The sequence below is a fragment of the Balaenoptera ricei genome, chromosome 3, assembly GCF_028023285.1.
Source record: "Balaenoptera ricei isolate mBalRic1 chromosome 3, mBalRic1.hap2, whole genome shotgun sequence".
NCBI classification, from domain to species: domain Eukaryota; kingdom Metazoa; phylum Chordata; class Mammalia; order Artiodactyla; family Balaenopteridae; genus Balaenoptera; species Balaenoptera ricei.
The window spans coordinates 178,738,663-178,764,271 of NC_082641.1; the positions used below are offsets into that span (position 1 = coordinate 178,738,663).

At 60.3% G+C, this 25,609-nt stretch overlaps 1 protein-coding gene across 6 annotated transcripts in view; it reads right to left on the reverse strand.

Moving 5' to 3' along the window:
* Nucleotides 1-25,609, reverse strand: part of KDM4B (lysine demethylase 4B) — a 119,845-nt gene that overhangs the window by 41,080 nt on the left and 53,156 nt on the right. For all 6 annotated transcript variants that reach the window (XM_059918695.1, XM_059918694.1, XM_059918697.1 and 3 more), the window contains exons 7-9: nt 23,257-23,306; nt 19,191-19,294; nt 14,650-14,787 (exon numbers count right to left, since the gene is read on the reverse strand). In XM_059918695.1, coding sequence (XP_059774678.1) covers nt 14,650-14,787; nt 19,191-19,294; nt 23,257-23,306 — 292 coding nt within the window. The remainder of the gene's footprint in view (nt 1-14,649; nt 14,788-19,190; nt 19,295-23,256; nt 23,307-25,609) is intronic.

Consider the following 25,609-nt stretch of genomic DNA (forward strand, 5'->3'; position numbering starts at 1 on the left):
CCAACCCACCATCACCCCCGCCAAGTGTCAGAGTCCCCACTCACAATCATTACTGCCAAGCCCCATGGCCCCCACTCATAATTATTAGTGCCAAGCATCTACTGTGGTCTGTGGAGACTGAAACAAATGGAAAATATAATGCGAAAGAAAAGACAGAGAAGCCAATTTCCAGAAGAGTTTAAAATACTCATTGATATCCTCAGAAATAAAAGACATGGTCTCGGGACTTCCCTGGTGGTCCAGTGGTTAAGACTCTGCACATCCACTGCAGGGGGTGTGGATTTGATCCCTGTTCAGGAACTAAGATCCCACATGCCGCACAAATTAATTAAAAAAAAAAAAAAGTTAAAAAAAAAAAGACGTGGCCTCATGAAACAAGAACAGAGCCTACAAAAAGGAATATACAGAAGACAAAAAAGGGCAGACATTAAAAACACCAACAAAAAAAAAAGCACTGATAGAAAGTTTGAGTGAGAAAGTCAAGGAATTCCCTCAGGAAACAGATAAAAAAGACAAGACAGGGAGTTCCCTGGTGGTCCAGCGGTTAGAACTCGGCGCTTCCACTGCCGGGGGCCTGGGTTCAATCCCCGGTCAGGGAACTAAGATACTGTGGCAAAACAAAACAAAACAAAACAAAAACAAGACAAAGTAGAAAAGAGGGAGGAAAAGGTAAAGAAAGGGGATCATGAGATCTGAAAATCCACCTAAATGACAGGAGTTTGAAACAGAAGAGAGACTGAAAAGAAAGCCACCTATGAAGTAATGTAGGAAAATTTCCCGGAATCATTAGTTTCCAGGCCGCAAGGGCCCAAGGAATGTCAGGTGGCTAAAATCAGGCTCACGCCAAGTACATAATAAAGAAAATTCAGAACACAAAGAGAGGATCTGAGAAGCTTCTTGAAGGGAGAAATGCACATCACCTGCCCAGGGTCGGGAATCGGAAAACCAGCTGGCTTTGTGCCACAGCAGGGAATGAAGACCACAGGCGGGCCAGGCCCTCGAAGTTCTGAGGGAAAACCATCACCCGAGGAGACGTCAATACCCAGCCAAACTGTCAGCCCCTGTCCACAGCAGAGATTTCTGGGAGAGCACCTCAAATTCCATGGTCAGCCTTTCCATTGAGGTGTTTTTCTCTTTTTTTGTTCCCTATTTTCAGACGTGGAGAGTCTCAGAAAATGTCATTGCCCTGCTCTTTTCTTGGAAGTGCCCAGAGGATGCGTCCCTCCAACACAAGGTCAGAGCAGGGCGTTTAAACAGAAAGGGAGCGAATGCTCTTTCTATCACCCCACCATCCTCTTCGCTTCCAAGGACGCGCCCAGCTGCTGATGGTGCTGGAGTTGGTCCCACTGGATCCAGGGGCCCCTCTGCAAGCATTCTGCTACCTGTAAAGAAACTATCAACCCACGGGCTCAGATATGCGCCCTGCATCTTCCCTGGGAGGCTGGCGCAGTCTTGCCTACGGAAGCAGGGCTGGGGCAAGATGTGAGGAAGTCATCATAACAGACCCTTTTAGGGGAGGAGGTCCAGCCTCATGCAATCAGGGTTTGAAATGAGATAACGCCCCGAAAGCTCCCAGTACTGGGGCATCCCGATCCTAAAGCAAGACCCCTCCCTCCTATTTCTCTGGCCCCTTCCCCTCCCACTCACCCGGACAGTGAAAGGCAGCGGGGCTGTTCTCTGTGTCTGATTCCCCAGCGTGTTACTCTATTCTCAGTGCCTAAGGAATTATGCTTTACAAACCATACTAATCCCATGCAAAACTGAAATCACATAAAATGGTGTGCTTTGGGAAAGTGTAATGAGAGAAAATGAAAACCACGTTGAAAGCCAGACCTTCCTTTAACATCTCAGCTCAAAAGGAAAACTCACCCAAATTCCAAGCCCAAACAGTAGGGAAAGGAGACTCCAGTGACCACCCACCCCTCTCCCCGTGCAACCCTCCCCCCCCCCACCCTGGCCTGTCCCCAGTGGCTTTGAGGGCTCGTCTGCAGGTCTCCCTGGGCGGGGCTTCAGACAAGATCCTCCGAAGGCACGGCTGGGGGGCTCTTTGGGGAGCAAACACACAAAAACCTTCCACAGAGCCTAACAACTCCAGACTGACATCTGGGCCCCCCAGTGCCTGAGATCTAAAGAACGTGGAGGCCCAGGGAGTTGGGCAGACCCTCAACACAGGAGAGCGAGGGCTCCCATCCCCCGGCAGCTGTTCACCCCCCCGAGCCACACACAGAGACAGAGCTCAGGACGGACTTCACGGCGCGCAGCGCGCAGAGTCTGGGGAACAAAGGGCAGCAGACACCCCCCCTCCCCCCCCCACCCCCGCTGTTCCCACTTTCCGGAGTCTCCTTCCGGGTGCAGACTCTGCATCCCAACACACAATGCAGATGTCTTTTCCTCTCCAGGGAAGAGCCCCTCCAGTCACTGTTTACATGGTGCCTTCCCCCGAGATGCAGGGCGTAACCAGCCCCCGCACCCCTCTCAGGGGTGCACGGTGCTCCAGTGCCCAGATGGCCCATCCCGCACGTGGGCATTTAGGTTGTTTCCAATCTCCTACTACCTGTTTAAGCACCCACATATATTAAGTTAATACAAACCTGGCTGTAGTGACTGTTAACTTTGCTTCCCTCGTTTCCTGATGGACGTGACCTGCTTTTTCCTTTTCGTTCTACTTTCCTGACACCACGTGTTGAGTCCACAATCTTCAAAACACCAATTCTGATAGAAAACCTCTCAACATCCTTATGGGCCTCCCCATCACAGGCTTTGTGCACTCGGCTCAGGGTTCCCTCGGCCACTCGGCTGCAGGAGCCATCACGGAAGGGAGAGGAACTTCGACGGCCTCGCGGACGACCAAAGTCACCCCCGACGCCAGGTACAGGAATGCCCTGTCTCACAGAGGTGGAGAACTGGGGTCTGGGGCTGCAGCAGGAGCAGGAAGCCGGCAGCCCCAGGTCCCCCAAGATCCTCTGTTGAGGGTAAGACCCCCTGTGCTGCCGGAAGCCGGGCAGGAAGGACCCTGGGGGCACTTTGTGAAGACTCACTGTGCCGAACCAGGAGGTATTCTCTGCTTCGATAAAATGTTCACTGGCCCCTACAAAAAGCTCGCTGGGGACCACTCCCCGCAGCCTGGAAGGGAAGCCTGCCTCTGCAGGCACCTGCCCTGCCCTCTTCCACCAGGGGCCAGTGGCTAGGGGTCTGGGGAACCTGCTGGAATCTGATTCCTAGGGGAATGCACACATTGTACAGTACATCTGTCGGGGGCAACAGCCCCCCAGGATCCCCAGGTCGAGAAGTCCTGCTCCAGGCTGAGCACGGCCGGTAGCTTCCTTGGAGTGCCCGTGTCACAGCCCTGCTCCTCTGCCCACCCCCCCGCCCCTCCATCCCCAGGCCCCCTTCCCTCCCAGCAGGGCTCTGCCACGACCATCGGGCCCCTTGTGCTCTGATCTGAGCTGAGGCACGTGGCACCGACGGCTGGTCACCCCAGCAAAGGTGGAAGCGTCACTGCCGGACCAACGACAATGCCAGGAACACCCTCGCTCCCCCTTGGGAACTGCGTTCTGCCCGGGGCCACTCGGCACACGCAGGCAGCTGGGTACAGAGCACAAGGCCGGGCGGACCCGGAGCCTGGGGGGCTCATCTGCCACGTTTCCCCTGATTTAAATAGCACCAAGCTTTAGGAGACCACCTCTTCCTAAAAGGCTGAACAGACATTAGAGTTTGCCCATGTCAGATGACAAAGTGGGAGACAGGAGGCCCAGCAACCAGCCTAAAGACGATTAAACATGGTTCACTGAGGTCATCCCCGACAGCTCTGTGGTTGGTGAGGCCGCAGCCCCGACTCCCTGCTCTCGGGGCTCCTGCCTGCCCTGCTGTGTGCGGCTGAGGCCGGCTGAGGCCGGCCGGGCCCGGGGAGGCCTCAGGAGCGCAGACCCGACGTGGGGAGGCCAGGCCAGGCGCGGGCCTGTCTTCCAGCCCACGGCTCGCTGTGGCTGGGCCCCGAGCTGCAGACCCCCGAATGTTCGCTGCCCGAGGCACCTCCACGAGGGGCCTCCTCGCACAGTGGGAATGTCCTACGTCTACGTTGTCCCCGAGATCACCACCGGCCCACGTGGCTATGAACTAGCACTTGCTGATGTGACCGAGGTACAGGACACATACTGACTTCACTTTAAACAATTCATGGTTAAAGGGCCGCGTGGGCCGGTGGCTTCGTGCTGGACAGCGTGGCCCGGCAGCCCCACGTCCCTTCTGCTGCCAGCCCCGCGGGCACCGCACCTACAACCCAGACCCAAACTATCCCTCCCGTCCAGCCCACTTTCTGCTCCTTGGTGTGGATAACGCTCCTCCCCCACTGCTCCCCAGGGAACAGGGCTCAACAGTGTCCCCCGTGCACGTCCGCCAGGGACCTCAGAATGAGACCTTATTTGGAAAGAGGGTCTTTGCAGACAAGTTGGCCAAGGTGAGGTCACGCTGGAGCAGGGTGGGTTCTAAATCCAATGACCGAGGCCCTTATAAGAAGAGGGGAAGCTGGACCCGGACATGGGGACAGGGTCACATGAAGATGGGCAGAGACTGGAGTGATGCGTCTACAAACCAGGGACACCAAGGATTACCGGCCACGCCAGAGGGGCAGGAAGGACCATCCTCTGGAGCCTTCGGAGGGAGCCAGCCGTGCCACACCTCCATCTCAGACTTCTGGCCTCCAGGGCAGGGCGGGGACGCCTTCCTGTTGCTTTCAACACCCCTCCCCTGTTGATGGCATTTTGTGACCTGAATACACCAAGGTCGAGAACCGCCCTGCCCCCCAAGAAGCCCCTGCTGGTTGACGCTGCCTGCCCGCCCGCTGTGCCCTTCGCGGTCTCCCTGGGTCGGAGCGCTCCTGGGCGTCCTGTCCCTCATCTGTGTCCTCCTCTGCACCTCGCCAACTTGTTCCCGTCTCCCAGCAACTTGCAGATGACCGGCGCTGAGCAGATGCTGAGGTGGGAGCGACACACATGCTTCCTAGGGAACAATCCCGGGGCCAGGGGGCACTTCAGCCCACACAGTGTTAAGCACCCAGAGACGGGGCAGAAACCACCCTCCCAGGAGCCTGCATCTGTCAGGACCAGAGCCGGCCCCCTGTTTCTGATGTAATTACCCGCACTGCAGCGGGGGGGGGGGGGACGAGATAACAAACCAGTTCATTAGGAAATCCACTGGAAGCCCTCGGAAGCGCTTCATAAACAAAACCATTAGGCGCAGGGCTCCCGGGGCTCCCCCATCCTGGCTGGCGGGGCTGCTTCCCAGGGCTGGGCAAGGTCACAGGCCTTTGATCTGCAGGATGCTGCCCCCCCCCCGCCCCCGCAAGGTCACTCTCTTTCCTCCTCCGCATAAAGGAAGCCTCTCCGTGTGGCACTGTGGCTGCAGTCCCGCAGCCTAGACAGTTCTCCCGCCCGCTGTGAAGGGCCCTCCCACCTCCCCCTCTGCGCGGATGATGATAAACCCAGGCCCTAGGTGCCAGGCACTTCCCAAGGCTGCTCTGCCCGAGGGCCCCACCAGCCCCTCAGCTCTCTCCCTTCACCCACAGCCCCTCCTGCTGACCAGGACCCATGGACTCCCTCCCCCTCTGTTCTCCAGGCTCCGAGGGGAGCCAGCCCGCCTGACCTCTCTAAAAACCTCATCATCCGAAGCCACAAGGCGTTTACCACGGCCAAGAAACAAACTCCATTCACAGCAGGACGGCAGAAAAGCCCAGACTGAGACTGTGGACTCAACAGATGTGGTGTAAGGAAAGTAGAACGAAAAGGAAAAAGCAGGTCACTGCCCTCTGGAGCGGACCTGCAGGTGGCATCCCCGGGCGACAGGCGCTGGAGACTGTGGCAGGGTGAAGGTGACCCTCGAGGAACCTCGCCAGCCCAGGGCTCTCACCCAGGGGGAAGCCGTTCCAGGGGACACTGGGCGATGTCTGGGGACACCTGTGGCTGTCACGCTGGGGGTGGAGCTCCTGGCATTGAGTGGGTGGGGGCAGGGAGGCTGCTCCACACCCCGCAGCGCCCAGGACGGCCCCCAGAGATGGTTCAGCCCCAGGGTCCACAGTGCCAAGGGGGAGAAACTCTGATCTGTGGATTTGAATCACAAGCTCCCCGTTCCACCAGGAGAAGCGGCAAAGCCATGCGACAAGGGGCAGCAGGCCCGTCAGCGTGAGTGAGCCCGGCAGCGGCCAGCACCCTTCTCCCAGAGCTGTGTGGCCACGTGTCTGCCAGTGGGGACCACCCAGAGCCAGGAACCCACCAGGGAGGCGGCCGGCGGAAGCTGCACCGTGATGAGCAGGCAGCACCGGCTCCAGAGAGACTGAGGTGTGAGCACTCGTGTGCATTTCCAGGGCCCACCCTCTGAGCGGGAAGCCTGAACACAGTTGCCTGCAACCCAGGCAGACAACCCCAGGCGCGGGGACAAGAGGGGAAGTAGGAAGGAAGAGACAGGGGCTCTGGGCCGAGGGGGCTGGGATGCCCGCCCTTCGCCCACCTGGGGAGAGCCGATGTCGGCCACGAGCTGAGCCACCGGATCTCCCAGAACCACAGTGGGCGCCAGCGCTCTGCGGATGCGCTCAGAACCCTGTGAAGCCAGGGGAGCAGGGAAGACACGAAGGGCTGGTGTGTTCAGTTGTGGGGGAGGGGGAGGCCTGCAACTACGCTTGAGATTCTTTGCAAGCATTTTCCAAAGAGACAAACGGGAGGCTCATCAGCTGCAAAGCTGTATTGGAGGGGCTTGGGCCACGGGCAACTCCCACCAGCCCTCCCAGCCACGGCAGCGGGGAGCAGGGTGGCCTCTGAACCCCAGGGCCGGGGAAAGTCCCTCCCCAAGGGGACCCACCAAGCACTCAAGTCCTGCCCACGTCTGAGCTGGCGGGGGCCCCTCTCTCTGCCCCCAAGGCTGCTCCCCTAGACCCGTCCTCTGGGGTGTTTTCGCTCGGGGGACGCTGCCCCTAAGGGGATGAAAACTCCTTCTTGGGGGCAGAAAAGCCTCACTGTCTTTGAACAGACATGTGGTGTATGCACGGTGTTAGAACCTCACGGAGGGGCAATGAGGAAGAAAGTGTAAAAGTGTTCTGTTGGCGGGGGGCGGGTAGTGACAGTGAAAAAGAAGGCGGAAGAACTGCCAGCGACCCGCCCTCTAGACCAGGCTCTCATCCAGGACCTGCCCCAGGGGGCACCAGGCCACGACTGGGGAAGCGAAGGGGCTCCCAGCACTGGGGGCGGGGGGGGGGGGCCCGGGGTTGCCAATGCCCAGGCCGCGCGAGGCTGCTGTGCCGTGGGGAGACCTTGCCTGAGACCCGTCCTTCCAGATCCGGTGGCACCTGTTCTAGATGGTCAGAGTTTAAGCCAACACAAAACCGAGCCGCAAGTCAGAGCGATGGCACTGTGCTCTCCGCTCCGACCCTCCCCGCTATGCTACTGTGCGCATCTGTGCTTGAAGCCGCTGCCAGGGACAGTGTGACAGGAAGCTCTGGGGGGAGGCTCCAGGGGAAGCACATTTTATACGGCAATTGACTGCGAACCCCGCGCACCGGCCACCACCAGCGCCATAAATCAGGGAGCCAGCGAGGCGCAGCAGCGCGCAGGCCGGCACCGAGGAGGCTGGTGGGCCCGAGGAGCGTCCGGGCTGCGGCTCTGTTCCTGCCCTCCTCCGCCCGGGCCCCACCGTCACCCCACCTTCTGTCACCTCCCCTCGGGCTCCAAGTTAATCGCCCAGAGCAGGCGGCAGCGTTACCGAACAGAAGGCACGCGTTCTGGAGCAGCGGAAACAGTTTGGTTCACATTTCACAGCAGTGAAGTTCAAGACGGCCCAGGCTGGGGCGGGGGGGGGGGGGGGGGGCGGGTTTCAGGAGAGGCCTCCCACCCTGGATGCGGGAGTGGGGGGACGTGGGGTGTCCCACGTGCATCTGGGGACGGGCCTCCCCGCCTTCCACGTTCAGCAGAAGCCATGGGGGCGCAGACTTTCCCGGAGGCTGAGGGATGGCAGGCGGCGGCCCAGACAGCTGGCAGAAAACCAGCTAAGTGCGCCGGGCTCCCAGCCATTCGAGCCGGCTTCTAAATCTCTCTCGCTCTGTTTAATCCGAAGTCATCTCCTGCACCTTGCAAGGTGGCTGGGACGCCAGTGCGCCCTCGGTGGAGGAAAGAAGCCGTTGTCAGGCTTCACCCGGCGCCACCCACTGGGGGAGCTGGGAGGGCCTCGTGAGCTAATCCAACGTGGCGTGCAGTCTTACAGGACTAATTCGAGCTCAGACCTAAAAAGGCTGATGTGTGCACACTTCATTTTCTCCAGTGAAGCCGGAGCAGCCCTCTGATCTCTCTGATTAGTAATCCCACTACAAAGCCTGCCCGGCTGAGCACGTGCCGGGGAATTCTGTTCTTGGAAACGGAGCACAGGCCTCTGGAGGTGGCCCCTGCAGCCACAGCCGAGCCCCGGACACCTGCCCGGGGGAGGACGCCAGCCTGCGGGACACGCGCGGACAGAGAGGGCATCTCCCAGAACCCCCCGGCGGATGCACTTCACCTCTCCCTGGTCCTCGCAAGGTCACGAGGCCCAGAGTCAGAGCTTGATGCAGGCAAGAGCCATCAGTAAAGCTGGAGAGAGACAGAGCGGGGTGGGGGGAGCCCAGCGAGCGCGGATAGAGGGAAGGGACCGCTCAAAACAAAAGCAGCAGCATGTGACCAGAGGCAGGCGTGAGGATGCACATGGCCGGTCGGGGACTTGCTCACTGCCGGCTCTGATCTCAGGCCCTGTAGAGTCCTTGTTTTTAAGGTATCCCAAATTCCACCCCACAGACCTAATATTGACCAACATTTGGGCAAATCCCCCACCACACACACACACACACACACACACACACACACACACAATGGGATTATACATTCATGATCGAAAACCTAGTTTTTCCACCCAAAATGCCGTGCCCATCTTTCCACACCAATAAATAGCGAAACCATTTTTGTGGCTGCGTAATATGACACGGTTCACCCAGAACCCCAGCCATGGGTATAAATTTTCCACGGTGAAAATCAACGATGCGATGACTGTCCCTGTATGAGGAAGGCCTGAGGACCGGCAGAAAGAGACACACGTGTCCCACTGACGGCAGACACCCTCCGGGAGCTGCCCCCACGGGTCCCCCCATGGCCCACAAAGGGGCCTCCCAGTTCCAAAACCCCTTTCCCAACGCTGTCTCCTGCTTCACAGGCTCCCCAGTGCTTGTGGACCAAGGAAGGGAGGTGGGGCCCGTGGACCCACCCGCACCCTGGGCGCTGAGAATCTGGCAATCCAGGCGGTAGGATTTCTTTCACAGCTTCACTGAGCTATCATTCGCACGCCCTACAATCCACCTCCACTCACAGAGCTGTGCATCCATCGCCACAATCAATTTTCGAACCTTTTCATCACCCCAAAAAGAAACCCTGTACCACTTAGCAGTTCTCCCCAGCGCCTGGCAACCACGAACCCACTGCCTCTGTGGATCTGCCTGTTGTGGACGTTTCCCGTCAATGGAATCACACGCTACGTGGCCTTTTGCGTCTGCTTCTCTCACTGAGCATCATGTGTTCGAGGTCCATCCACGGGGCAGCACTGTTCCAGACCAAGGGGGTGGGAATGGAAGGCCAAGTCGTGTGTGTTCTTCCTCCCACACCTCCCAAACTGGAGGATGAAGCCAGCAGGAAGTCCCCGCCCCCTCCTAGAAGCTGTAAAAGCCTCCATCTGCCATCCTGTCCCTATAGCTACCGCCTCCTCCTCTGGGGCCCAGAGCAGCCCTGCAGCCCCGCCCCTCGCCCTCCCCCCAGGGACTCGGCTGGTCTCCGCCTGCCCCGGCCCCACGGGCTTGGGTTCTAATTCCTTCCACCGACCTCCACTCCGCATGGCGGCCCGGCCCCGGCTCCACTACCAGCTCCGCCATGTGCCCAGAAGCCCGGGAAGCAAGGGGTTCATCCACGTGCCACGGGGCTAGGGCCATGTGGTCCAGAACCCTCGGCGGGAGTCCAGGAGGAAGAAACGGCAGCCCTGTCATCAGGGTGCGCTTTCCCAGGAGCTGCTGGTGCTGGTTTGGGTGTGAGTGTGGATGCCGCCCGCCCCGAGGATGCTCAGGGTCCACTCGGGACGCGGCGCCCCTCCTACCCATGGGGGCAAGGGCCCGGCTCCCTCATACCCCGAACGACCCCAGGATCGGGGCCTCTCTGCCCACGGGCTTGGTAGAGAACTTCAGATTCCTCGGGGGCAGTCACCTCCAACATCTAGCTCCTGAAAGAGGACCGGTTCCTACAGAGCAGATACATCGACGCCCCGCAGAGCCCTGGTTCCCACAACCCTGCTGTCAGCCCAGCCCCCAACCCCTGCCCCGGAGAAGAGAGGCACATGGAGATGACGTACCCAAAGCCCCAGAGGTCCATCCCTCGCTCCCTGTTAAGCGCGGTTTCATGGCTCTGGCAATAGCTAGCATCTGTCGTGCTTAAGGGACTCCAAACCCCGAGGCCGTGGACCACGGCCATGAAAACTGCCTTTCAGTAGGAAAAGGTGGCGGGCAGATGCGAGGTCTCGCACACACACCCAAGGGAGAGGAACTAAACTGAGCTGATGAAGCCGCACTACCAGAGTCCAAAAAGTACAGCCATACTAACCACCCTCTGCCCCGAAGAGAGGAAGGTCAGCCAGGGCCCTCAGCTGGGGCTGATCCTGTCCCCAGGAGACACATGGCAATGCCTGGGCATGTCTGTGGCTGTCACACTGGGGGCTCGTGGCATCGAGGGGGTGGGGCCAGGGAGGCTGCTCCACACCCACAGAGCCCAGGACGGCCCCCCAGAGGGTGACCTGGCCCCAAGTGTCACAGCGCTGCCGGGGGTGGGGGTGAGGGTGAGGGTGGGGAGGGGCCCTGGATTGGGCTGGGCCAGAGCCCGTGGGACCAGGGCCATTTGCACCCAGAGCTCTGCTGGATCCTTATCCATTTCACCCCCTTTGTAGGCGGGGATGGTCGCTGGCCACGAGGAAGGCAGGGCCGTTCCCCCGGCGCCGGGGCGGGGACACGGCGGGCGCCCCCCACTGCAGGGCACGTCAGGCAGGGAGCAGGTGGCCACGAGGCTTTCCTCCCGTGCACAGAGGGCTGATGAGGGTTAGCGTCAGCGACAGGGAAGGAAGGCCATCCCGGAGAAGAAACTCGACCTCAACTTGACAGTGAACACAGAGCGCAGACTGCAAGTGGGACGAGCGTGCTGTGCTCAGCGGAGAGGGCGGGAGAGGGCAGCGCTCTGCAGCCTCTGTCAGGTAGACGGGGACCAGAGGTGCTGCCTCCAGGGGCTCTGGCAAGAGGCCACAAGCCTATTTTCTCCAGAGTTTTAGAGCCAGGAGGATGCTGGGCGCCCCTGTGGCCTGCCGGGCAGACCTGGGCCCAAGGGCTGGGCACCCTGGCCGCAGTGGGGAAGTCGGGTGGTCTCTGCAGGGGGCCGGCAGTGGCACATCGGCATTTGGCCCGGCCTGCCGGGCACCAAGGCCACCAGTGCCCTCACTGGACCCTCCGGAACCTCCAGAGGCAGTGGCTGGGAGCCAACCTGCTGGAGGAAACAGCCCCTCTGATGCCGGAGACTCTGGGGGCTGCAAAGAAAAGAGCAAAGGAGGCGACCTTCAGCCCCGACTGGCTGGAGCCAGGGCGCCTGCACCCTCGATTCTCTAGACCAGGGACTGCAAACTTCCTAGCAAGGACCAAACGGCAAATATTTTCCACTTTGCAGGCCAGACGGTCCCGTTACAACTAATTATTCCACCGCTGTAGGCAAGCAGCCCTGCAGGGCACGTCAATGAACGGGCGCATCTGTGCCAATAAAACTTTACTTATCAACGTGAAATGTGAGTTGCATCTAGTTTTCAATTGTCACACACTCTTCCTTTGATTTTTTTCTCCTCCAGCTCTTTAAAAATCTAAAAATCATTCTGTTTGCAGACGATACAAAAATAGTCGACCTGCCAGGTTTGGCCTGTGGGCCCCCGTTTGCCGACCCTGCTCTAGAAGAAAAAACAGGAACACCTGAAATTCACACAGGCTGGCGAGCGTGAGAGCTTAGCCTTTAATGCATCAGCAGAGGGAGAATGACAGAAACGTACGGTGCGGGGAGTGAGGGGTTCGCTGGGTGCCTGAAGAGGTAACGAACCAACAAGTACAGAAGTCTCTAGAATCTGGGAAGTGGACGTTCTCCCCCTTGGCTGCATTCCGAGGAATGTGCTGGAAGGGGACGCAGACGGGATGGGGCACTCAGGCTGCAGGGAGAGGCCCCTGCTCAGCGGGAAGGGGCCCTGGGTCCCCCCGTGCCCCACCCCACCCCCCTCCCTTAAGTCCACAGGCCCAGCACCACGGGACCCGAACAGTCCCCTGCCACCAATGCCCTCAGCTTGCGCCCGGGCGGCCTCTCCAGCCCGGACTCGTTACGGGGGCAGCAGAGCTTGGAGGGTCGGGACCTGCTGTCCCGTTCCACCACCGAAAGGCCTGGAGGCTGACATCAGGGGGCCACGGACGGGTACCCCGTGGCCAGTGGCCACTCCTGGCAGAAGCCGCCGGGCACCCCAGAACCCGGGCCGGCTCAGAGCAACGCTCGTCACTTGTTCAGTAATTTCACGCTCTGCCGCCTGGTGATGTGAGCGTGCAGCCCCATCTAAGGCTGTGCTTCCCAAGTGCCACTTGTTTGTGAACACATGGCTGAACCCAAAATTGCTTTTAATATCCGGGCAATCCCTGCCGGCCCCGCAGCAGGGTCGGCTCCAGCAGCGCCTCCGGGACCAGCCCCGGGTCAGGCTGATAACTCAATCGCAGCTCCCGCCGCGGCCGGGCGGTCCCCGCACACACAGAACTCCCTGCAAACATACCCCGGGAGGTGTAATTACCCCTGTGGATCTAAATGGACAATCCTGACGCCCCCGTCTCTCCTCTTGCAGTGAAGCCAGAGGCTCTGCCAAAGACAATCCCCCCACAGTCTCCTGAATTAAGTATAAAAAACCCAGCACTTTAAATCCCGGGGCGCCTCTCCAGCCTTCCTGGCTACAAAGCCCGTTTCCTTTTCTCAACTGCACTGACACAGCGAAGTTAGAGAAACAGATCATTAGAAAGACAGAGACGAGCCAGCCCGTCTAGCGCACGCTGCCCAGCAGAGATGTGACGCAAAGCCACCTGTGAAGCTTAATTTTCTTCACCTTAATTTTTCACCCCATTCAAACGTGGAAAGAAGCAAGCGACATTTCCTTTAAGGATGGATCTTGTTTAACCCCACCTGTTCAAAAGCATCAGTCTGTAACCCCCCTGAACACCCCTGGTGCGGGGTTTCCTGCTCTTTGCCACGTGCCCTGCCGTGGACTCGGGGTGTTGAACGCCACCGGCTCCCCTCCACTCCACCGGGCCACATCTCCAGGCTGTGACGCCCGATCGTCACGGCCTAGACCCTCTTTTGCAAGGGTCCAAGGTCTGGGAAACGCTGAATGAATCAGGATCCGGGATCCAAGTCCTCCGGGTCCACACTGCCCCCACTTCCGGGCCTGGAAGAAACGCACCATCTGTCCCAACCCTGGGTCCTGACTCATAACGGCTGAGAAATTCCGCGGAGGAACCCCAGGGCTCCGGCTTGGGAGGATGGGAGGAAGCCCAGCAGGAGAGGCCTCTCCTGTCCCATGACCCAAGTACCAGAGTGGATGCTTGTGAACAGCCGGGCCCCCTTTTGCAGTGGAGAGAAGGTTAAAGGGGCTGAAACCTGAGAGCCAGGGCCGCTTGGTCTGAGCCCAGCTCAGAGCTGGGCAGAGCTCGCCGGCTTCCTCCGCGGCACCCACGGTACCAGTCCTGGGTGGAAGGGCCCTGGTCCCGGCAGCCAAGGAAGGGCTGGGCCTGCTGCCCGCCCGACAGCCCTCCTAGCAGCTTCTCCCTCCCAGGGCCCTGCCCAGTGCGCAGCCGCTCCCTGGACTCGCCACTACGGGGCCTCGTGCCCCCAAAGCTGCCCGTCAAAACCACAGAGAGGTGAGTGCAGGGGAAAAGGAATTGAGAAAAAGCGCTTGGCTCAGATGTCAAATCTGTTGGCCAACAGTCGGCCCTCTGGGACCAGAACGGCAAATTACTGAGGAAAATCAAAGGAGTCTTCCGGCCTTTCAGTGACCTCTGAATGTGGATGGCGAGGCAGCAGGAAGCCCTCAGGCTTGAGCGCAGGGTCTGCTCTGCCAGGGTTCTGCGCCCTCTCTCTCTCTCTCTCTCTCTCTCTCTCTCCCTGTCTTTCTTGCACCCCGCAGCAGAAAAGCCCAGATGGGGAAGCTGGAGGGGGGCAAAGGCGCTGGGGCCCAAGCAGACCCCACGCCCGGCCAGGTGGCCTCCAAGGGGTCAACTAACAAGGAACAAATCTTCCCTGATCCCTAGACGATGGGGAATACACCTGGGGTCCGCCAGGAGGAGGGGAGACCCGACCCCAGGCCTGCCCAGACCCCCTTCTCCTGCCTCCAGGTGAGGAACGCTCTGGGGACAAGTTTGCTGAGGATCCAGAAACAGACCCTGACGGAGAGTCCGAGCCTCCGGTCGAATATACACGGCTGCCGCCCAGGCCCTGGGCTGGGTGAGCAGGTGGGGGCCGGCCCCGTTTAGGCCCTTCCCCAGGGTCTGCGGGCACTCACCTGAGTGGCCACCTTGCCGTAATCAATCCACCGCAGGGTGGCAAAGTTGGTAGATTCCGCGCAGTTGAACCCGTGGTTGAATCCGGCGTGGTAGCCGTAGGGGAACGTGATCATGAACTCCCCAGCCTCCTGCGTGATCTGAGGAGCAAGAGGCCAACAGGTGAGGGGCGAGGCCTGACCAGAAGCAACGCCCGACACAGGGCACCACGGGCTCATGGCAAAGCCACAGGAAGCCACAGAGGAGCGCAGCAGGGGGACGTGGGCTCGAGGATGTCCCAACAAGTGCCAGGGAGCCTGACTTCAGGAGCCAAAGGAGTCGGCCAAGTGACAGGCTGTGGCCTGGTGCTCACATGGCTTGGAAAGTCAGTGAGGCGAGTGGCCAGGGCGGCAGCTGGGCTCCCAGCCCCACCGCTCACTGAGACCCCGCCGGGCCCCGAGGGGACAGACGGTCTGCACTCTCCAGACGGCTGAGCAGCAACGCTAGTAGGATTCTAGGTGCTTCTCGTTTGGGGGGGGGCAGGGGGGTCTCCTGCTTTGGGGGTAGGTGGCCTGTCAAGCCTCCATCCACCGTGAGATGTTCCCACACGGCGCCGGGGCTGGCGAGGAGGGCCGGTCGGCACCGGCGGAGCTCGGAGCCCTTGGAGCCCAGGGCGGGTTCGAGCCAGCAGCACGGCGCCCCGCCCTCGTGTGAGGAAGGAGCAGGCCCACCCCCAAAACATCCCCAGAAGCTGGCCTAAGTGGCCCCGCCACCGTGAGCAGGGAATCTGTCTGCTACATCCCAAGACATGGGTCCTTCCAAGTGAGGGCAAAGAGACCGAAGCGACACGTCAGTGGGCTGGGAGGACACGTGCCAAGGTCACGACACTGCGGAACGAGCGCGTGTTTCCAGGCCTATTCAAAATGGTCTGGACGGCCAGACTCTGGTCCGGCCTCTGCGACAGAGACCCCAAACCAAGAAGTTGGGCGTGAGGGACCGGGGTGGGGGACCCACAGTGACGCCAGACAGAGGCTTCCAGAGGTGCCAGCCCGAGGCCTGGAGGAGAAGGAGGCTGCAGCCTCCTCCCCGGGCCCCTCCCCACTCTGCACTGACTACCCCCAGCCATCAGCAAGCGCTCCAACAGACCAGTGTTCCGGAAGACGGATGACAAATGGCAGCAGCCACCATCCCCACTTGCTGTGTCCCAGGACGTGAGGCGGGGCTGTTGGAATAGAGGCTGTGACGCGGGAGTGACCCTCTGGGGTCAGGAGGGCCACTCTTCTCCTAGACTGAGCACGTGGTGGAGCGCACATCAGGTTGTCTGGAGTTCTGAGGACAGCGCCCCAAACGCGCCCGCCCCCCGCCCCCTGACGACGTTTCTCTCTAGGGTTTCACAGACACGGACCGCGCCGCCTATGCTCTGCGTCTGGCCTCTTCCGGTCGGCACATCCTCGGAGTTTATCCGTCCCGCTGGGCACACTGGTCGTCTGCTCCTTTTCGTTCCTAAAGGGGTCTCCTGCTATGAGGATGTGTCGCTATTTGCTCATCTAGCCTCCTGTTCACAGGCCTGTGGCTGTTCCTGGTCTGAGGCTCTGCGAGCAGAGCTGGAAGCACCTGTGGCTTCATCTTCTCCCAGCGGTTGCTTGCATTTCTCTGGAGTAAACAGACTCGGGAGGGGGCACCGTGGGGCCCCAGAAAACTGCCCAGCGGCTCTTCGCAGTGGTCGCCCGTTTTGCACCCACGTGGCGGGAAGGGCGAGTTCCCCCTGCCCCCTCGGCGGCGTATGGGGGATGGGGTATTCGCAGGCGGCAGCCCTGCGGGGTGCGTGTGATGCTCCGGCCCCCTCCCTGAGGTCTGCGGATGCCGCCCGCCTCGTCCTGCAGGCACCTGCGCACGCCTCCTTCTGCAAAGTGTGTCTGCTCAAGCCTTCTGCCCCACTTAGAGGCTCTTCACCACTCTGTCGCTGATTTGTAGTTTTCGGGGCCTGCTAATAACCCCAGAGAGAGGAGCAGAAATCGCTGGATTCATCTAAGTAACCAACGAGGAGTCAAAACCCTGGCAGGGGAGGGTGGGTGGCAGGAGGTGGCGATGGGGGGGGTGGGGGGGGTGGGGAGACTTCCAGAAGCCAACCACAGAGTCAGAAATCAATCAAAACTGACGTAGCCTGGAGAAAAGCCAGTCCTTAAGAACACGGAGATATTTTTCTTTTCAAATAATGAATTGTACCCATCAAGGGAAGTCAGTGTGCATTAAGTTATATTTTTAAATTCCTGTCCAAGTGACAGCCGCATGCGGGGATGAAGCGACGGCAGAAGATGGGGGAGGAGGGGACATGTAGTGTCCCCAGGGCCCAGCAGCCAGCATCCTCGTTCTCAGGAAGGGTCCCCTGGGCCAGCTTCTGCTGCAGGACTCAGAGCCTCGTCAAGCGAGATAAAATAAAATTCGGGTTTGGGGATGTGCTTTTAAATGCAATTACTGATGTTCTCATCCGACTGGAGCTGATTCTGTAAAGCGCTATCTCGCTTTCCAGAACGCCTCCGTGCGTGCACTGGCCTGCCTGAGCCTCGGGGACGCAGCAGGGTCCCCATCACCGAGCTGGAGCCCCGGTGGGGAGAGGCACACTGAGGGCCTGGTCCCCTGCCCGATCTCGCCCATAAATCAAGGCCCAGAACAGAAGATGCGCTCACTTAGAGCAACAAGAAGAAGATTATGTTCCTGTCAGAAAATCTACATCCTGGTGGCTCCATTTCAAACCCACGGTGTCTGTCCTCCGTGTCACCACCGTCAACATTATCCCGACAATAAATTAGAGGGCGCTTGGGATGACAGATAGGCCGTGACGCAAAGCAATCAGTAGTGGAGGGAGCGCCAGCCCCAGACGCCAGTCACAGAGGAAGCGCGGCGGTCGGCTGCTTGTGCGAGCTCTCCAAGAATAAATGAGGAAGTCCGTGGCAGATCACAGAAATACACACTTTTAATTATTAAAAAGCTCTGCTATCGATCTGCTTTTTCTTCTAGAAGTAAATACCATTACAAAGATCTATAAGCGGAGTGTGGGGCGTCACTCTGAAGGCCGCCAGGAGTTCCGGTGAGGGGCTCCACGTGGAGCCTGACGCTGCAGGGCCCGGAGCCTGGTCCTGAGGCCGGCGGCCCACGGAGGGCTCCCTGCTGCTGGACAAGGGCCTTGGGACGAAGCTCTGTGTGGGCCCCGTGGGCGGCCACTGTGGCTGCGGAGCCCGGCCTCTCTCCAGTCACCAGCAGCCCCTCCGGGCCAGGAGGCCGCCGCCGCCTTTGGGTCACGCGCAGGCATTTCGCATACAAGCTGCAGGGCCACGCCGGCACTGAGCCAGGAGAACAAGGCTGCCCGCCGGCTGACGCCTGCGGCCGGCATCCCTCTGCAGCAAGCACCACTCTGGGGGGCGTCCGCGACAAGGGGATGGGAGAGCAAGCACCTCTCACTTCCGTGAGCAATGCCGTGATCTGTCTGCGAGGTTCCTGGCAAAGAACGATGTTCCAACCAGAAGCCGGGGGCGGGCGGGGTGGGTGGGAAGAGGGGAGCACGGAAAGCTGCGTTTCTCAGAGCGAAATGTCCCACAACCTAATAAGCGTGAGCAGCAGCTGCGGCCCCGACAGAAAGGCAAATCCCCGATCTGCGTGCTGATGCTGCAGGCGGTTTGACTGAAACGTCAGAACAATTTCTGACCTGCTGACACCCTTGGCCAGAGAGGGGCATGAAGGTCCGCTCCCAGAACTCGCTCCTGCGCCTGACGAAGCGCTCTTTGGGGAAACCTGCAGAAGCCGGGTCCCCGGACGGTCTCCTCTGCCCCCTGCCCTCGGTGCCACGGCCCACGCGCCTGTCCGGTAAGTTCCGGGCACAGGCCTCCCGCCTGGACCCACGCAGGGACCGGGGCGTAGACTCCCCCGTCCAGGAGGGCTGTCTGCAGGGAAGGACTGGCCTGGGGTGACGACAGCTGGGCCCACTCCCGGGGCAGAGGCGGCCTGGCCCCGGGGCTCAGCCCCCGCCCGCCCTCCGCAGGCAGTGGGGTCCCTGCCAACACGGCCCCCAGCGTGGCCTCACTCCTCACAGCCCCACGCGGACCAGAGGAGCAGCCTCTGGAGCAGGAGACTGCGTGAGTTCGCAGCCTTCACGCTGCGAGGGGGCCAGCTGTTTCATGTCTGAACAGGTATTTGCTCTCTCAGAGGCGTCTGCCCAGGCACGGGTGGGCGGGAAGGGACTCCCAGGAGGAGCGCCCGGCTCCCCGGCCCTTCCTGCCGGGTCCGCAGGAGCTGCCCCGACCGTCCACTCCCCAGCCCGGCCCGCGGGACCTGCCGACATCTGGGTTTGGGCGGGAAGGAGAGTCAAGGCCCCTCCCGACTGCCCCTCTTCCAGCCTCACTCCCCACCCTGGAAGAGCTGGAGGCTGACGGCCCTGCCCTGGCTTGCCATCGTCCTAGAACCTTCTCCAGGGTTAAGACGCCAGTTTCCTGGGGCACTCGTGGTCACCAGGGCACGGGCCCCAGAAGCCCCTCCACGAGCAGGTGGTCTGTGCCCAGCCCCTACGTACCCGGCTGAACGGGATCCCGTACTTCTTGAGGATGATGGGCGAGATGAGGGTCATCTTGTGCCGAAGGAAGGCGTCGCAGCCCTGGGAGCTCCCGGGGAAGAAGCCTGGAGCAGAGAAGACCAGCGTCAGCCTGGCGGGACGGGGCGGCGGGGCAGCCGGGACGCCTCTCTCCGGCAGCCCTTTCCTCCGAGGCCCCGAGGGAACGAAACACACAGGGGACTGCGGGACGGGGTCCTGGGTGACGAGGCGCGCACCCACAGCACACACCCGCGGTCGCGGACAGGGTGCGGCTGCCCAGAGACCGCCGCCCGCCCCGACCTCCCCCCAGACAAAAGCCACTGCGTTGCTTCCACACGGTCACTCGGCCACGCGAGAGCACAGCCCGGAGACAGGACAGGGGAGCTGCTGGTCTTGACCAGACACACGGTGACCACGAGGAGTGAGTGGGGTCTCCCGCCGCCCCCCAACACTGACGAGTCCACAACAAAGAGGGGGGCCGCCTGAGTGGCGCAGGCTCTCCACCCACGTGGTCCCACCGCCACCAGGCAGGTGAGGACACGGAGGCCCGGGCGACAACCCGCCCACCCTCGGCCCCCGACACACAGGGCCAACGCAGGCCGCGCCCACAGGCCCTAACCCTCTGTCTGCGCTCACAGCCCCTACGCCCTCTGCCCCACGATGCGCCAAGTAACTAATTTAAAACAGGGATAGGCTCCGCGAGCCTATGGAAAGCCCACCACCAGCTCTACCTGCCCAGAAACCATGCTTCACTAACACAGTTCAGGGACGTTCCCACATCACCTGTTGGCTGAAATTCAAGTCAATGACATGTGTGTCTCGTGGTTAAGAAAAAGCCAGTCCCAGGTTCTGCCCACGGCGGCCAGGCTCCTCAGCTCAAACCCGCACAGAGAGTGGGCACAGGAGGGCTGCCACATGGCTCCTCGAGGTGTGGGATGAGTCCCCACAGCAGCGGCGCCAGCACGCGCTCCCGAGCGCCCACCTCCCTCTGGGACTGATCCCCAGACGCAGGCAGCCCCAGGACCCTTCTGGAAGCCAACCCAGACCGGGCCCAGCCTCCAGGCCAGCGCACACCCTCGACAGGCTGCTGGTTAAAGAGGGCACGTGGGTGTGTGCGCGTGCATGTGTGTGTGTATGCGTGTGTGTGTGCACGTGCGTGTGCGCGCGCGTGTGTGTACGCACGTGCACACCCGTGTGGCCCCACCCACATGCCAAGGCTGCAGGAGGCCCCTCACTGCAGGGACACAATGGCAAGGCTCTGGAAAGGGCCAGGGATGACTGAATCCAGCAGCTATGCTCTGCACTAAAAGCATTTCAATTAGAGTTACGGCTGCCTGCCGCCCGGCCCGCCAGCCTCTCTGCAGTTCCTCTTTTTAATGCACAGTTTAAGTGGCTCTCATTAAAGCTCTAATAAAGGAGCACATTTTAAATGATTAGCACCAATAACGCGCCAACACATTAATGCTCTCCCCGTGGGCCGCACAACTCTCCCAGCGAGCCCATTCAGAGCACGGCTATTCATTTTCCATATTAATCGCAAACCCATTCCACCCATCTCAGTAATGGAGCCTGTGACGCACGCCCCCAAAAAGTTTGGAAGGGACGCCTAGGAGGGCAGTGAGCCACTTGCCCTGGAGCCTCCCCCATCCTTCCTCCGAGGAGGGGAGAGCAGTCCTGAGTGAGGGGCTGCAGAGGAAGCACGAGGCTCCCGCCCCTCCTCCGGAGCTGACAGCCCCTTTCCTGAATTCCAGGAGCTGCTTGACTTAATGAGTCTGGATTTTTCGAGAAGCAAGGACGGGGCGGCCTCCCTGCTAGCCGACTCTTCCTCTCCCAGCCCCGGCCACTGAGCCTCCTTCAGGCGCCCAGGAAGCAAGCGAGCCAGCATCCAGGTCCGGGCATCAGAAAGGACCCGGCAGCAGCCCCGGATGCGGGAACAGAGCGCAGGGCGAGCTCCAGGGAGAGCGGCTGTGGCACTGTCTGGGGCCGGCGGGGGGCCCCACGGGATCCTGCATCCGGCTTCTCTAGTTGGCGCTCCGATCACCCAAAACTCTTCTAGTAGAAAAGGCATACTGAGGGAGAACAGCCGGGCATGGCTAAGTGCAACCCCCTCTGAACAGGAAGAACAGAGAAGCTGCAGGCAAGGCCCGGGGGTGTCAGCGACGTGGTCCCCAGAGAGCACCCGCACTGATCCCCGTGGCTCTGCAGGTGTGGGGGGCTGAACAGTGGCCCCCAAGACGTCCATGTCCCGATCCCCGCAACCGGTGGAAGGTCCCCTCAGTGGTAGGAGGAACTCTGCAGACGGGATGAAGTTCAGGCCCCTGAGATGGGGATGGGCCTGGATCACCCAGGGGGTCAGTGTCATCCGGCGGGTCCTTATAAGAGGGGGTCAGAGAGAGACTAGACTACAGACCAGGGAGACAGAAATGAGAGCGACGCGGCCCCACGCCCAGGATGCAGCTCCTTCAAAAGCCATAGAAGCCAGGAATCGGGTTCTCCTCCGGGGCTTCCTGAAGGAGCCAGCCCTGCTGATGCCTTGATTTTAGCCCCTAGAGGCTCACTGTGGACTTCTGACCTCCAGAAGTGTAAGAAAATAAATCTGTGGGGTTTTTTAATTAGGTTTTTTTGAGTAGTTTAAGGTTCACAGCAAAATTGAGGGGATCTGTGTTGTTTTAAGCCACTGAGTTTGTGGTAACTTGTTACGTCAACAGGAAGCTAATACAATAGGAAAAGACATTTTAAATTTGCATTTTAAAAAACATAATGGGAAAAAAATTAATTTCGATTTTACTGTCGAGCTCAGTAAGTAAGTTAAATCGGCCTTTGCTATGCCCGCCTGCACTGGAATTTCTCCCGAGAGAAGCATGTTCCCGAGAGCGGCTCCAGCCCTGTCCATGAGGTCAAGGTCCAAGTTTCCAACATAAAAGGTGACATGACGATGGCCTCTGCATAGGAACTGGGCCCGGGGGCACCTGCCCAACTCACCTGACGGCCTCCCTCCCACCCGGGACCCCGTCGACCCTGCCAACCCCGCAGCGAGAATCTGCTGGGCAGAGAGATGGGCCGTTCCCACCCCCAGGTCAAGTGCAGGCAGGAAGCCTCACCAACACCAGGCCATGGCTTCGGAAGGTTCCGCGGCCACCTTGGGGTGCCGGCTGCCTACTGCTGCCACGGGGGTCGGGGTGGCCTGAGGCCCCGTGCTGTCTGCGCGGCGGACCTCACCCTCACCCGGGTGCTGCCTGAGAGGGAGGGGCTGTTCTTGGCTGCAATGCGAGTGCCCGCCCGCTGGGCCGGTGGGGTCTGTGAACGTCTGTCCAGGCACTGACAGCCGTCCGCCCTCAGGACACGGGTCTCCGTGGGGACAGGACAGGTGCGAGATGAGAGCGATGGGGGGGCCATAGCCCGGCCCCCCATCGGGGCACACAGAAGCCTCCGCGCCCCCCAGCCTGGGTGTCTGGCTTGTCTCTAAGGATCCCATGCCCTGAGGGCCGGCCTTTACCCGGGGGGTCAGAGCCCCGGAAGCAGCCCGGGACCCTCTCCGACAAATCCTGTCAGCCCAAGAGGCCCTAGCGAGAGTCTCAGTCCAGGTGGTGGAGGGAGCCCGGGTGACCCGACCCTGCACGGGATTAGCAGATGGCCCTGCAGTCCCCACGTGGCCGCACGGAACCTCCAAACTGGACTTCTCGTGTTCTAGACTGAGCAAAGACTCCATAAAGACAGAAAAGTGTGGACGCAGCACCAGGTGCTGGGGGGCGGGGGGAGCACGGGCTGCCCCCAGCCGGCAAAGCCTGCGGTCCTGTCCCGAACTCCGGGCCAAGAGGCTAGAAAACAAGAGCGCTGAAGCGACGGCATCCATGCGGCTTTCGTGAAGCGACAGACCCACAGCAGGGGTCCACGACCTGACCGCCAGGGAAGGGAGTGGAACACAGCCAGGACACCTGGAGCACGTCACCCTCCGGGACACCGACCCCCAGACAATAGCGTGAAGCCGGGGAGGGAGAGGCTGCCAGCCCGCCGCCCACCGTGGCCCCAGTGGGCCCCAGGCACCTACCGATTGCCAGACGCTCCAGGCGCTTGCCATGCTCTGGGGGGATGGCGTACCTACGAGAGAAGGGAGGCACGTCAGAGGGGAGAGTGTGTGGCCGCCGCACGGCTGAGGGCCCCAGGAGACACGCGGGCCGGCACAGGGCAGAGCCGGGCGGCTGCGGTCAGCGTAGAGGAGGGGCTGTCGGGGTCTGGGGATGCCACACGGATGGGAGGAGGGGTGAGGTGGAGGCCCAGGACCCAGGACTTGGGGGGCGGTGACACACCCTCGGAATTGCAGGAGTGGAGACATTCCCAGTTAAGCAGCACTAAACCTCAACGAGGCTTAGAAAGCAAAACATAAAGTAAAGAGCACTGGATTGGAACCAAGGAGGAGGACGGAAGCATCCTGGGCTGTCCCCCCAGCCCCAGGAGCCGAGGGGAAAGAAGCTTCAGGAAGGGGCAAGACTTCATTCGTCACCCACTTTCATAAGTTGTTATTTTCACACGTTTTTACATTTGAAAGATGATTGCGGCTCTGTCATAAGTTAAAAAAGATGTAAGGTGAAAGTCTGCAAACAGATGAAGCGAGAGTGTCACCCGCTGATGCGAGCCAGCCTGTGGGGATACCCGGGACGCTTTCCTGGCAGAGGGCGGTGCCAGGAGGGACAGCCAGGGGCCAGGGGTCCAGAAGCCCCAGCCCAACCGACGTGCCTCCCCCAGCCTACCCGAGGGCACTTGGGCAAGATAGAAACCTCCATTTTCTTTTCTTTTCTTTTTTTTATTTTGGCTGCACCACGAGGTATGCGGGGATCTTAGTTCCCCGACCAGGGATCGAACCCTCGCCCCCTGCAGTGGAAGCACAGAGTCTTAACCACTGGACCGCCAAGGAAGTCCAGGAAACCTCCATTTTCAAGCAAAGGCGGGCCGTGGTAGGGCCGCTGTCCAGAGGAGGAGGGAGGGTGGTAAAGTGTCCAACGGTAGAGCTACTAGAGCATCTGAGTCCCGTCCCATCCGGGAGAAACTCCAGGATCCGGCAATCCTGCCCCCTGGGAACACTGGGCCACGTCTGACACATTTCTAGTTGTCACGACTGGGGGAGTGGTCCTGGCATCGAGGGGCTGGGGGAGGGACGCTGCTCCACACGCCACAGCGCCCAGGATGCGCCCTAGTAGAGAATGACCCACCCGATGTCAGCAGTGCTGCAGGGGGCGGGGACCATGCTCCAGAATAACAACGGCAATCTCTGCAATTCTAGAACGCGTCCACAGGAGGATGTACCCCACGGCTGCTCCCTCCTCCCCCACAGGGCAGGAAGCCAAATGGGGAGCGACACGGAACGCGGAAGATCGCCCAGACTCAGTAGCTGGCTGAGTCCACTCCAGCTGGAAGGTTTATCGTTACTTTTAATAAAATAAAAGGGGGCAAGGGTAGGAGATAAGGTGAACATTGCGCTGTCTCTAATCTAACAGGATAAAAATAATTAATTCCTGGGCATGTTTCAGGGCCCTGGAGGTGGCCGTGGCACCTTTAACTCTGCTGTCGTCAGAGAATTGCCCATTATCTGGACAAAGAGGAGGTGACTCTTTTTTAAAATGGCCTTTTATCACTTACATAAAGATGATAAAAATTAATCCCAATCCAAAGCACCTCTGTGGGATTAACGTCCCCCCACCAAACAGGGAAATAAAACATTCTGCCCCTTCTGGGAAGATGCCCGAGGACGGGAAGGAACTAACTTATGGCTCCAAGGCTGTGATGATTAATGCAATATCGCCAGTCTACAATGCTGCTTTCACTTAATTACCGCCTGTAACTGGGAGTTGTAAAGATAAGATTAATTGAATCTGGTGGATGTTAAAAGTTTAACACATCGGAACGTGGCTCCTCTGTTATCGGAAAGTACAAACTGCAGGAGGCTGGGCTGAGTGTTCACAAGAGCAGCCCCTGGAGAGATTAGAAAGGACTCGTGGACAGGAAGCCGGCAGCCACGGGGGACGTCTGGACTCCGACGGCCAAGAGCACGCTGCGCCTCCCACGGCTTGGAACGACCCGGCGACAGCCTGGGAGGTGCTGAGAAGCCCCTGTGCTCCCCCAGCCCACACCCAGGGATTCAGCAAGCTGACAACCTCAGTCTTCAGGGGAAGGCGGGCAGAACTGGGGTCCTGGTCCTTAACGAAACAAGCGCTGAGCGTGGGCCGTCCATTCAAAGGAGGCAGGGAGGGCGGCAGAGGCTCCACCTGTGCAGTTGTAACGGCTCCCCGAGTTCCGCTGGCCTGCCAGCGATGCGGGCGGCAGGTGCCCACAGAGCCCCCTCCCTGCCACGGCCCTCCCCTCCGGGGCCCCAGGCAAGCCCAGAGCAATGGAGGCCCAGGTGAGCC